Below are 13552 nucleotides of genomic sequence, written 5' to 3'. Positions count from 1 at the left end.
GCGGTGGTTGTGGGGGCGGCTGGGGCCCAGCCCCGAGTGGTCAGGGAGTGCTTGGCTGAGGCCGGGGAGCTGGGCTCCCAGGGAAATTTGCACAGAACAGACCGACCCTGGGAGCAGCCGGCTCCCGCGGCGGGGGAGGAGGGTGCGTGGGTACCACCTGCACCTGGGCAAATCCAGGGCCTCCAGCTGGTGCCTCCTCAGAGGGGTCTCCACTCAGGAGCAAGTGCCGCCCTGTGAGCTTGAGAATGGCTGGTGGGCCCGTCCCTGCGCCCCGGCAGGAGGCCCGTCCTGACCCACAGGCTCGGGATGGACGTCTGGGTGGGGACAGGTGGCCAGGGCTGGGTGCTTGCGCTCGGGGGCCACCTGGGGACCCACCCCTGCTTTCTGGGGTTCTCGCAGCGGGAAAACACGGGCAGAGGACGGCGCAGGCCCGCCTCAGGGAGCAGCCGCCACACCGAGGTCCCTCATGTCAAACTGCTTTATTTCAGCTTAAATAACAGGACAGTTGAATGCAGGGCCGACCTCGCGTCCAGCTTCCTTGCAGCACACGGACTGAAAATTAAATACAAAAGGGAGAGCAGGTGCAGGCGGCCTACAGGGTGTCGCTAGGAGGGCTCCGCCCCGCGCCGCAGACAGCCAGCGGGAGCTCTGCTGCTGCGGGAGCGCCCGGCGGGGCCCAGCACCCCACCCCCCAGCACAGCGGGCGCTGCTGGGACACCTGCGGGGCGGCTGGGGGCACTGGGAAGTCTGTGTTAGAAAACGACCTGCCTCAGGCGCAGAGGCTGGTTCCCAGGACACGGCCCGTGAGGAGTTTACAGAGCCGGCCGGTCTCCGCTCCCTGCCCCCCCCCCCCCCCCCAATCCAACAGCTATCATTTGGAACAGGACTTGGTGTTTTGTTTTGTTTTAAGAAATAAAGAAAACAGTGCCTTATCCTGCTACTCAAGCGTGTCGAGCTGCTTACTGTACTGCTTCCTGTGCGTGCAGAGTAGCAACGATAGTGGCTGGAGCCGTAAATGGTTACAACTTGAAAGAGGTTATTCGTAAAGAAAAAGAACACCTAGGCCTGAGCGCTAACGCACACGTGAGCATTCCTACAGCATGCGAGTCTAAGAGTTAGCCCCCAGTGCGGCCAACGATCCAATTGTTTAAAATTTAACTTAGAAAGTTTGAGATCATTATTTTCAAAACATTGATTTTTACATTGTTTCATACACAAATAATTGACTGACTATCCAAGCACAGGACGGCACCTCTCTCGAACACGGAGGTTGTGACAGCGGGGGGGGGGTGGGGGCGGGGGGGGGGCACGGGGTAGTGTTAGGCTATTATTATAAACCCCCCACGTCACAAGGAAACCCCAGGGGAGTTAGAACTGAAGGGAGAGGCAGAGGACGGCGGGGAGGACGGTGCCTGATTGGACTCTGCTGGTCTCCACGCTCGGGTCTGCTCTTTCTGTGCCATGTCTGTGCAACAACCATGTGACACTAGACAAAGAAATTTAAAAACAGGGACTAAATTTACATCATTAACAACTTCAGAGAGGCCGCGCTAGACTCTCTCTCTCTGTTTAACTACTAAACACAAAGATATTTCAAAAAGGAAACATGAATGTTTTCAAATCCTGTTACAAACACCACCTGGAATTGGGAGCCGATGACAAGATCCAGTCCTGGACTTGCTCTGCACGAGCGTCAGACGGGGTCCCGGACCGGAGCCCAAGCCCACGAGTGGCCAGGTGTGCCTGCCTCACGCTACACTGAGCTACCTGGTGGCGAACATTCTGACTCTAGTATTTCCTTCTAACTTCATTCAAGACAAAAAGCAACAAAGACAATGGTCCCGGGAGGATGCACGACGCGTCGAGCCCACAGCAGGTCTTCTCCTGTGGGCCTGTGCTCTTGGTTCCAGCAGGAAGTGAAGGGAAGATCTTGCCCTTTTGCAGTTCGAGGGAGGGCGTCCACGTTAGTCGGGAGGATTGGAAATGCGATCGCTGCAACGCTTCAGGGTGGAATGGTCTTCCAGTCACGGGCGTCCGCCTGCTGCTGAAAGCAGAGTTTAGAGACGTGAGCAAGAGCCCTGAGAGCGTTCTGCTGAGTGAGTGAGTCAGAAAGACAAGCACCACATGGGTTCACTTATATGTGGAATCTACTGAACAAATGAACTGACAAACGAAACAAAAACAGCGTTTTCTGCCACCCTGGACCCTGCGGAGGCTGCTGGGAACAGGACTCCTATAAGGACAAGTATGTCCACAAAGCTGTGTCCAAGGCCATTTTTGACGGCTATAAGCAGGGTCTCCAGAACCAGAGGGAGCACACAGCTCTCCTTTTTTTAAAATATATTTTTATTGATTTCAGAGAGGAAGGGAGAGAGAGATAGAAGCATCAACAATGAGAGAGAATCATTGATCGGTTGCCTCTTCCACGCCCCACACTGGGGATTGAGTTCGCAACCTGGGCCCTGACCGGGAATCGAACTGTGACCTCTTGGTTCATAGGCTGATGCTCAACCACTGAGCCACAGTGGCCAGGCTCTTCTTAGAAGTGAAGGTGTTTGTGCTCGAGATGAAACGGAATTCTCTCCGGGTTATGCGTACAAAGCAGAGAACAACACAGTGACTCCTGGCGGGCAAACCGAGCACAACCAGCCGCCTGGGGAAAGGTAACTGCTCTGCAAACAGTGGGCAGTGCTTGCCGAGTGCCCAGCAGCCTTTCCGCTGAGGCCGCCAGACACAGACTCTGTGCGATGCTGTGCCCATCGAAGATTTAAACTTATTGAAAAGTAAACAAACAAAATGGAAAAAGGAAAAACAGAAACAGATTCATGGAGACAGAGAACAGACTGACAGCCGTCAGAGGGGAGCAGGCTGGGGGGCTGGTGAGAAAAGTGAGGGGATTAAGTGAAGGAAAATAACCTCACAGACACAGACAAGAGTGTGGTGATCACCAGAGGGAGAGGGTGGGGAGGGGCCAGGGGTGATGGAAGGAGACTTGGCCTTGGGTGGTGAACACAATGCGGTATCAGGTGATGCGTCATCGAGTTGTGCACCTGACACCTACACAATTTTAGTAACTACTGTCACCATAATAAATACATTTTTAAAAATGTAAAAAGAGCCCCGGCCAGTTTGGCTCAGTAGATATAGAGTGTCAGCCTGTGGACTGAAGAGTCCTGGGTTCGATTCTGGTCAGGGGCACATACCCCAGTTGCAGGCTCGATCCCCAGTCCTGGTTGGGGCCCCATGTGGGAGGAAACCAATCGATGTGTCTCTCTCACATCAATGCTTCTCTCTCTCTCTCTCTCTCCACCTCCCTTCCACTCTCTAAAAAAAAAAAAAAAAAAAATTAATGGAAAAGTATCCTCAGCTGAGGATTAACACCAACAACAAAAAAGATATAAAAAAAAAGTAAAGAGAGACAGGCAGGGCCTCTCAGCTCAGGCCCATCGTCAGGTGGCTGACGGTGCCGTCTGGGTGTGAGGCCGAGGGCACCGCACTCAGCTTGAGGTCAAGGCTCACCTCACCGCACCGTCAATCTCCACCACCATGAACCCAGAAACCACGAACCACCATCTCCCAAGTGTTACCTGCCGGTGTTAGTTCCAGATCTTGAGGAAGCTGTCCCAGGACCCTGTGGCCACAGCCATCCCGTCGTCAGTCACCCCCAGGCAGCTGACGCGGTTGTCATGCCCGGCCAGGACACCTGGGAGCAAGGGAGAGCAGTCACTCGAGGCCGGTGTCCCAGCAGCAGCCACTGCGCAGGGAGCTTGAGGGTTCGACTGGGGCAGGAAGGAGGCTCTCCAGAAGCGGAAGCCAAGGTGAGGCCCCACCGTACCAGGGCTCTCGTGCCCTCTTCCGCCCTCCCCCGCCAGGGACCAACAGCCAGCAACTCTAAATGCCATCCGCTGCCCGAGGCCACGTGCAGTCAGGGAGCTCCCATCGTCCGCACACCTGTGTGTGTGGATCCACCTGGCAACCACGCACCAGCCTCTGACGTGTGAACTTCAGACTCTTCACGGGCACCCCCTTTCCTGCCCACTGGGGATACCTGGGCACCACACACGTGGGTGGGAAAAGCGTCTGGTGTGTGCAGGGGTGCCAGGCCTGTTTGTCAGCTCCTGGCTGCCGGCGGCCTGGCAGGTGTACTCAGGCAGCCCAGCACAGACAGCCTGCCTGACAGACAGAAACCTGAACACCTGGCATATCTGAGGAGTCATGTCCATCCTAAAAGATAGTCCGAGTGTCCAGGACACACAGACAGGCCCCAGCCGTCACCTACCTGCCCGGTCGGCTTTGAGTGCGTCCCAGACGTTGCAGTTGAAGTCGTCGTACCCTGCGAGGAGGAGGCGCCCGCTCTTGGAGAAGGAGACGGAGGTGATCCCGCAGATGATGTTGTCATGGGAGTAAGTCATGAGCTCCTGGTCCGCACGGAGGTCAAACAGCCTGCAGGTGGCGTCATCCGAGCCGGTGGCAAACGCATTGCCATTTGGAAAGAACTGAAAAGAGAAAGCCAATCGAGAGTGTGCAAAGGCACAAAAAATAAACATTGGAAATACCACTGCCCAAGAGCAGGACGACGGCTGGCACAATACAAACGTCAGCAAGGGCTGCGCACTGACAGCACCTGGGGCCCACATCACAGGGACCCAGGGAGCACACGGGGCCACAGGGGCCACAGGAGCCACAGGACCCCAGGGTGGGTACCACCGAGGCCGTGCTTCTCTGCAGCCCCCAGCAGTCAGGCGAGTCCCATGGAGGAGGGCGGGAAGACCAGGCCCCTCAGGTGCGGGGTGTGGAGAAGGGAAGCCCCGCCCCGCAGAGGCTGCACGCTGGGGGAGCTGCTGCACCCTGTGCTCCCCCCGCCCCCTTAAGCCCAGGGCTGGGGGCCAGCCGAGCACAGAACGAGCTGGCCCCGAGGACAGACCGCACCGCTTTCAGATGTTCTACAGGGAGCTCTTAGTAAATTAGGTTGTATTTGCAGAGAAAATAGAGAACGTCTAACCCTGAAAACATTGAAAACTGAACGGAAACTCTGTGTGTGCAGTAACCAATCTAATGCGGCGCTGGCCAAGGCCCTGCCGCAGGGCAGCCACTCACACAGATGGCGTTGATGTCGGACTCGTGGCCGGTGAACGTCTGCCGGCACATCCCTTCTCGCACGTCCCAGAGTTTGGCTGAAGCGTCACACGCACCGGACACAAACAGTCTGGTGTCGGGAGCGAGAGAAAGGCTCATGACGTCCCCGGTGTGTCCAGTGAAGGTGGTCGTCTGCTGGCCCGTCTCGATGTCCCACAGAGCACTGCAGCAGGAGACACACACGGACCCCCACGTTCGCCGATGGCCAGTGACCAGTGTCCTTCCAACCCCAGGACACAGGAAACCCGTGTGCTTTGACTCAAGACAAATCAGATGGGGTCTCACAGGCCTCTTGTAAAATCACCTGAGCGTGTACATGACGTGGTTTGGAGCCACGAGTGAACACACTCCAGGGTTTATTTAAGGGGCTTCTGTCGGTAGAAAGACGAGAACTCGGAACATTCAGAAACAGTGCACACCACTGGGCGCTGGGCACTGCAGTGTGGGGAGGGGCCCATCGCCCACTGCTCCCAGGGCTGCTGGTGGGGAAGGAGAGCAGGGCTTCCCACACACACGGAGGCACAACGTCTATAACGAAGCTTCACAATCCGCAAGGCACAGTGAACTCAGTCCCCTCGCACTGCCTCTTGCCCTGAAGTCTCATGGCCATTTCACAGGACGGACACCCCCATTCATGGCAAGAACCTATTTCCATAGGCCAGTGTGGATCAGCAGTTAGAGCATCGGCCCACACACAGAAGGGTCATGGATTCAATTCCCAGCCAGGGGCACATACCTGAGTTGGAGGTTCATTCCCCAGCCCCCATCAGGCACTTGCAGGAGGCAACCAATTAATGTGAGACACATCGATGTCCCCCCACCTCTCCTTCTTGGCCCCCTCCCTCCCTCCCTCCATTCCACTCCCTCTACAAACCAATAAAAAAGTATCCTCGAGGGAGTATTAACAGAACAAAACAAGAAAGGACCTTCTGTCCTCCTCCCCAGAGCCGGGGTGGCCGAGCCCTGTGAGGGCAGCGGGGTCAGGCACTCACCAGGTGGTGTCTCCAGAGCTGGTCACGATCTGATTGTCATCCAGGAAGCGGCAGCAGGACAGGTAACCTGGAAACAGACCCAGACAGTGACCCAAATCTGCCAGCGCCATGCTCTAGGGCAGCCATGGCGAACCTTTGGAGCACACGGGGCCACAGGAGATTTATATTTTGGATATTTATTTTATATATTTAAATGCCATTTAACAAAGAAAAATCAACCAAAAAAATGAGTTCAAGTGTCACCTCTGACACGCGTGTCATAGGTTCGCCATCACTGCTCTAGGGTCTTGTAAACAGAAACCCGTGGGCAGAACGGGGAACACCCTGCCTATGGGCCCCTCCGCCCGTGTGCAGCACTGCTGGGCCGGGCCCGGGCAGGGCTAGGCGGCCAGGACCCCAGGACCAAGGAGGCTGTGGCACTGCGCCCACAGGGCACTGGAGCTGCCACACATGGGGCACGTGCTCTCCTCCCCTCTTCTCCTGACAGGAGTGAGGATGGATCCCGCCTGCTCCTCACTCGCTCGCTCATCCACTCAGTGCACAGGAGACCCCCGTGCCTGGAGTGCCCCCCTGCCCCCCACCCTGGGACACATCCATGAACAGAAGGTCACTTCTTGCCCCCCTGGAGCCCTCTTATTGTGGGGAGAGAGGATGGACAGAGCATGGGGGAGGCGCACAGGTGTCAGGGCAGAGCAGGGAGCGGGTCTGTTTGCTACAATCCAGCTGTAGCAGACAAGTCGGGGTGGAAATGGTTGTGTGGCCTGAGCTGCAAGCTGAGCCGCGGAACAGAGGTTGGGACACGTGACACCTGCTGAGACACCCCACATTTTAAAAAATAGGTTTTAGCCCAGCCTGCGTGGCTCAGTGGTTGAGTGTCAACTTATGAACCAAGAAGTCACGGTTCGATTCCCAGTCAGGGCACATGCCTGGGGTATGGGCTCGATCCTCGGTGGGGGGCGGGCAGGAGGCAGCTGATCGATGATGTTTCTCTCCCATCATTGATGTCTCCATCTCTTTCCCTTTCTTAAATCAATTCAAACCTCTATATAGATTTCAAAATACATTTTTATTGTGACGGTGTGTCGTGGGCCTATTACACATGCAGGTGTGACCCCGATAGAAACGTCACAAAGAGCAGGAAATGGGCCTGTACGGCTGCCAGGGTTTTGCATTTCACATGAATTGGAACAATAGTAACCCCTAGGAGACCATGAAAAATGATAAATGTGCTTTGAATCCCTACACAAACCACTAATAGTAACGGAAAGAGGCAACCAAAACCCCAACAGATAAAAATGCAGCCACCGCAGAGAAGGGCAGGCCAGGAGGCAGGGACGTGATGGAGCCGCACCCCCGGCACTACACTAATGTCACGGGAAACGACTCCACAGCACGGGAAAGGCTGAGCCCGTGAGAACAACAGGGGGCGCTGCTGACCAGCACGGTCACGTGGGAAGGCAATGGGTGGGGAGCCTCCTGTGAGCCGCCAGCAGGAAGGCTGGGCGGCTCAGTGAAGCCAGGAGGAGCGCCACGGCGTGGCAAGAGGGCCAGTTCCGCAGGAAGAGTCAGACTCGAGAGAGCGCCCGCTCTGCGGACAGGGCTCCGGGGGGATGAGCAAGAACCGCCCGAGCCAACAGGGGAGGCAGGCACGCCCCTCGCCCAGGTTCTCACACCTCCGGCCTGGGCAGTGCCGTCTGCTCCGACACACGAGCAGCCCGACGCCGCGGGCTGTGGCCTCGCAGTGCGCCTCGGTGCCCTTTACCGAGAGGACACTGTGTTCTCTGCCATCGTGCGTGCGAAGGACGGAGGACAGGCTGGCGACCGGCTGGAAGGAATGTAACGGGCCGCCTGGCTGAAGTCAGAGCAGAACAAGCTGCTCCGGGAGTTACCACCTTCTCCCGTGTTGCGCCCGAGGCAGGGGAGCTTCGTGGGAAGTCGTTTCAGGACTGAGAAGCCGCCGCCAAAGTAAAACCCTCGGACGAGCCCTTCTCCAGGAACAGTCCCCTCTGTCGCAGCCAGTCACAGGCAGACGGACAGAGAGCTGCTCCGCTCCAACGCCTCCCAGCCTGTGGCCTCCGCCCCGCGGGCGCTGGTGTGGGGCCGCGAGGGGCCCACTGATGCCCACGGATCAGTGCACGCACACACGCATGTGCACACTGCACACACAGGTACGTTCACACTGCAAACCCTGGTGGAAGGTGCTCAGGACGGAAGACGGTGCAGCAGGAGATGCAGACCGAGTGGCAGTGGCCTCAGCAAGCACCAGAGAAGCCTGGAGGCAGACGCCACAGGGACTAAGGCCCAAAGTCTGCTTCCCGGTAAAGGCCTAGCGAGGCCTCCTGCTCTCATTCCAGAGCACTCCTGCCATTACTGGGCCACCCTCACGAGGCAGTTACTGAGCTGAGGTGAGAAGGCTGACCCGCTGTGAGGTCACTGGAGAGAACGCGTACCTGTGTGTCCGGCCAGTTCACGACTCACACGCACATTCCCTTCGCGAGTTTTCAGATTGTAAATGGAGCAAATGTTATCCAGGCCTCCGCAGGCCACGTAGTTCCCAGAAGGCGCGTACGCACAGGTCATGACCCACGAGGACCGCAGAGGGATGGCGTGGACCTACACGACAGAACAGATGCAAACATGCTCACGTTCAAACACAGTAGCTACTGAAATTACTTTGAAAATAATTTGCAGGTGTGGCCAGTCAGATACAGCAGTAACTTAATTAGAAACCCTGTGCTCCAGAACTCAATCTATAGCTTTAATAAAGTCGCAACTGATGACTAGATGGCCGTGGGCAAACTACGGCCCGCGGGCCAGATCCGGCCAGTATGAAATGAATAAAACTAAAAAAAAAAAGACCGCACCCTTTTATGTAATGATGTTTACTGTGAATTTATATTAGTTCACACAAACACTCCTTCCATGCTTTTGTTCCGGCCTCCGGTCCAGTGTAAGAACCCATTGTGGCCCTCGAGTCAAAAAGTTTGCCCACCCCTGAGATAGACCCTCAGTTACAAGACAGCCTCCTAATCGAAATCACGCGTCGAAAGGAAAGAATGTTCCTTTACTATTGTATTTTAAGGCTTACTGGCTAGCAATCATTCACTTAAGTCTCATTCACTTAAATCTTAAAAAAAAAGCCACTGGCCGGTCAAAATGGCTATCAATTCATGTATAAAACAAGGGTTTTTCCTGAAGTGCTGGAACCGGCCCGCGAGCTGCGCCAGGCTGTGTGCTCACACAGCCGGCGCCCCCTGAAACACAGCTGAGTGGGACCAGTGACAGCACTACTTCACTCCAGGTGACACCCCCTTGGATCACTCTTTAGACGAATTTAATTTATACTTCGATACAATGCCCCTCAGGTGATGTCTCATAAAAACGAATAACTAGCCCTGGCCAGTTTGGCTCAGTGGATAGAGCGTCAGCCTGCGGACTGAAGGGTCCCAGGTTCGATTCCGGTCAAGGGCATGTACTTTGGTTGCGGGCACATCCGCAGTAGGGGGTGTGCAGGAGGCAGCTGGTCGATGTTTCTCTCTCATCTATGTTTCTAACTCTATCCCTCTCCCTTCCTCTCCGTAAAAAAATCAATAAAATATATTTTAAAAAAACAAAAACAAACAAATAACTAAATGAAAAGCTAGACTTCTGCATTTTTAAATAAAACATGAGATTTCCCACACTGAGCTAAAACTGGAATCCCGCCTCCGGGCGCATTAGGAGCCGCCCTCCCGCCTGCTGGGAAGAGAGCTGAGCTGGGCAGCGGGGACGAGCACCGTGTGCCAGCCACAGGCTCGGCTCCTAGCGGACCAGGAACTCCATACCAGCCCCAAACTCCCGTGGCGCCCCCCCCCCCCCCCCCCCCGCTGTAGCTTAGCTAAGTGAATCCGGCGGCCTGGGGAGGGCGTGCAGTCCCTACCTTGTTGGTGGTGTAGCTGTCCCAGATGATGAGCTTGCCGTCCTGCGAGGCACTGACGAGAAGCCTGCAGGGAAGACACACACAAGCACGTCAGGGCCACAGCCACAGCCACACGCGGCTGTGATGGCTCTCGTGTGCGTCAGAGCGGCCTGTGCTGGAGACAAGCCACACTTACTCACAACCCGAAGGAAAAGTCCCAATTATCAGACCAACGCTGAAAGCGTGACGGGCACGTTCCCACAGACAGCAGCTGGGACAAGCGCCTGGCTTCTCGGGGGCCTAGACCCCCTGCCACATGCAGGGTCAGCTGAGACAGTGGCCACTCAGCACTGCTTCTGTCTGCTGTCTGTCCATAGAGTCTTCAAGAACACAGGTGGTAGGAAACATGGAGTGTGCAACTTCCTGTCTGTTCTTGTGCACGCAAGGCCTCGACACAGGGAACCAGCTTTGAGAGACCCAGATTCCTGAGCCGCTCCCAGACGGAGCCGACCCTGGGGTCCAGGCCAGGGGGCACTGAGGAGGCCTCACACCCCCCCGCCTTGCACAGTGAAGACAGACTCCCGCGGCCCTGAGCCTGGTCCCCGGCAGCAACTACCAACCGCCATGAGCCTTTTCCTCTTGTCTTGCTCTGGGCACGTGCGATCGGCTGGGGCCTGTGTGTTGCGGGTGCTCCGTCTGCCTTTGCAGAACGAGGACAGGACAGGACAGCACCAGGGGCAGCGTGACGAAGGGGCGAGGGGGCGAGGGGGCTAATGGAGAGGAAGCAGGGCCCACAGCTACTCAGAAGGCAGCTCAGGAGCCGCCCTTTTCCCGGGACGGTGACAACTCCACGAACAGCCCTACCCAGACGGTCAGTGTGATAAGTCATGATAGAAAGTTTCAATTTTAAAGGTTTTATCCAAACACACAGGCTTTAACCGTTTCAGTCACGAGCATGTTTGGCTTCCTGAACCAATCATAACCTGGAAATCTGAAAATCCGGTCACTCTGAAAATCTGGACACTTTTCACGGAAACACACGTTCTGAGGCAATAGGTACAAGAAGTCACCAAGGGACAAAGCCAGTCTCAGCTCCGTGCTGCAAACTCATCTCAGAATGGAACCAAGTGCCCTCGTCTTCCAGAAGCGCTTTCTTCAATCAAATCCCTGCATCTCGGGGCCACGCACACCTCGGGCACAAAGAGACTTCTGGGTTAACAGTGGCCGCTCTCGCCCGGCTGCCTGCCCTGCAGGCTCAGCCGTGGACAGGCCTTGAGGGGCCAGCATAGAGCCCTCACCCTCCTGGAGGGTCACCTTCAGGAAAGTCTCTGCTCAGAAAGCTTAGTATCTGCTGACTCGCCCGATCGGAGGAATGCTAATGCCCGCTGATCCTCCAGAAGGTGAGAGGAGACACCCCGTAATCCCGGGGGGAACCGCTGCAGACCGAGGTGACCACTCGCCTCCCGGGGCAGCCTGGCACTGAGCAGCCACCAGTCACCGGGAGGCACCACCCACGCCAACGCAGAGGGAGGAGGAGCCCGGAAGGAAGGCCTGCCTCTGACCGAGGCGAAGGGGCCACAGCCCAGGCCTCAGCCCTTCACACTCAGAGGACGGAGGCTCCTGGGCCTGCCGGGTTGGTGGGCTTCACTCTCAGTTCTAACAAGACCTCAGCAGCTTTTAGAAAGCGGAGAAAAGTGTAACATCCAGGTGACGGAGAGAGACTCTGAAATGTTACAAAATAGAACTTAAGCATAAACGTATTTTACTAATAATGTCGACAAGCACGGTGCTGATGTCGATGTGAGGCCCACCGACGCTGTGAGCCTCCAGCGCCACAAGCACGACAGACTGACTCGTGTTCCTAAACTGCAGCTGAGTCAGGAACACATCCTGCGCAATAACCTGTCTGTAAAGGCAGAAAACAGGGAGGTGATGGAAGCAAGCGTACATCCAAATTAAAAAAAACTATTTTGGATTTTCTGTGAAACGCTCTGCACAGCAGAGGCCCTTCTAGCAGCACCTTTTGTTCTCTGGTTTATGAATATAAACTAGGGCCCCACATACGTAAGGTATCCAGAGCTGTAAGTGTCCAGTTTAAAAAGCAGCTACAGCCCAGCCGGCGTGGCTCAGAGGTTGAGCATCTACCTATGAACCAGGTCAGGGTTCGATTCTTGGTCAGGGCACAGGCCTGGGTTGCGGGCTCTATTCCCAGTGGGGGGCGTGCAGGACGCAGCCGGTCAATGAATCTCTCTCATCACTGATGTTTCTCTTTCTCTCTCTCCCTTCCTCTCTGACATCAATAAAAATATATTAAAAAAATAAAATAAAGAGCAGCCAGGCCCTGCCAGAAAGAGAACAAGAGCAATCCAACACCCCGACCCCTTTGGATCCCCCTTCTTCAGGGGCGACCACAACCCTGAGCTCGATGTGCTTCGTCCCAGCCCTGCTGCTCTTCCGCAGACCCGACCCCCAGCTTTCACAGCACAACTCCAGTCAGAACCCCCAGGCCGGGCGTAAGGCCTCATACGTGGTGATCGGAGCCTCGATGATCTCGCCCTACCTGCCCCCCTGCTTTACCCGAGCCCCTGCCTCCTGCCCACTGCTCTGGCCACAGCACCCTTCCCTCCAGGAAGGAATAGCTGCCTGCAGCCTGTGTAGCTCCCAGCCCCCCTCAGGCACAGTGATGCCCCCCGAGAGCCTCCGGACGGCCCAGGTGGGGGCCGGCTGCAGGAGACACTGTGGAGTGGCCTGGCTACAAATGCCCGTCTGGGCAGGACAGGACAGAGGCTCCCACAGATGAGGGAGCCCAGAGACCATGTACTGTTTGGTCACCGGCTACTTTTTTGTTTTGTTTTGGGGTTTTTTGGTCACCGGCTACTTTAATACAATTCTAAGGTGGGCTGACTAGTGAGGGCATTTTCCTTTTTCATTCTTTCTGATTAGCAGTATCACTGAAATGGCCTAAATTACCATTCATTTGCATTTGAAACTGTATGGGATACTGCACAGAACAAAGTAAAGATAGAAGATTTTGTTCTGAAGCCATTTACACTCTAAAGCGGACAATTTCACGAACAAAGAGAAAAACCAAACTGAAAATTCCTAACAAATGTTACCAAAAAAAAGCCACTCAAAGACGGGCATCTGAAGATTTCTGTTGGGCACCTGAAAGCATGGGTCAGTCACCAAGTCACCAGCATGTCCTGTCGTTGTGTGGCTGGGAAAGGCAGCCTCTAAGACAGTGGTTCTCAACCTTGGCTGCACATTAGAATCACATGGGAATCTTTTTTTAAAATATATTTTAATTGATTTTTTACAGAGAGGAAGGGAGAGGGCTAGAGTTAGAAACATCGATGAGAGAGAAACATCGATCAGCTGCCTCCTACACACCTCTTACTGGGGATGTGCCCGCAACCAAGGTACATGCCCTTGATTAGAATCAAACCTGGGACCTTTCAGTCCGCAGGTCGATGCTCTGTCCACTGAGCCAAAGCGGTCAGGGCTGGGAATCTTTTTTAAAATCCTG

At 55.5% G+C, this 13552-nt stretch overlaps 1 protein-coding gene across 3 annotated transcripts in view; it reads right to left on the bottom strand.

Moving 5' to 3' along the window:
* Positions 1 to 460: 460 nt before the first annotated feature.
* The window catches only part of GNB1 (G protein subunit beta 1), a 62429-nt gene continuing 49337 nt past the window's right edge, over positions 461 to 13552 (bottom strand). For 2 of the 3 annotated variants that reach the window (XM_081086507.1, XM_081086509.1), the window contains exons 6-12: positions 10048 to 10111; positions 8579 to 8741; positions 6129 to 6195; positions 5098 to 5299; positions 4280 to 4496; positions 3588 to 3703; positions 461 to 2044 (exon numbers count right to left, since the gene is read on the bottom strand). In XM_081086507.1, coding sequence (XP_080942633.1) covers positions 3597 to 3703; positions 4280 to 4496; positions 5098 to 5299; positions 6129 to 6195; positions 8579 to 8741; positions 10048 to 10111 — 820 coding nt within the window. In that variant the 3' untranslated portion in view covers positions 461 to 2044; positions 3588 to 3596. The remainder of the gene's footprint in view (positions 2045 to 3587; positions 3704 to 4279; positions 4497 to 5097; positions 5300 to 6128; positions 6196 to 8578; positions 8742 to 10047; positions 10112 to 13552) is intronic. The other variant, XM_081086508.1, reaches the window with a different exon arrangement.

Source organism: Myotis nattereri (genome assembly GCF_964212035.1).
Source record: "Myotis nattereri genome assembly, chromosome: 3".
NCBI classification, from domain to species: Eukaryota; Metazoa; Chordata; class Mammalia; order Chiroptera; family Vespertilionidae; genus Myotis; species Myotis nattereri.
Note: the sequence above shows the minus strand (reverse complement) of the source record. Positions and strands in the feature narration are given on the sequence as shown.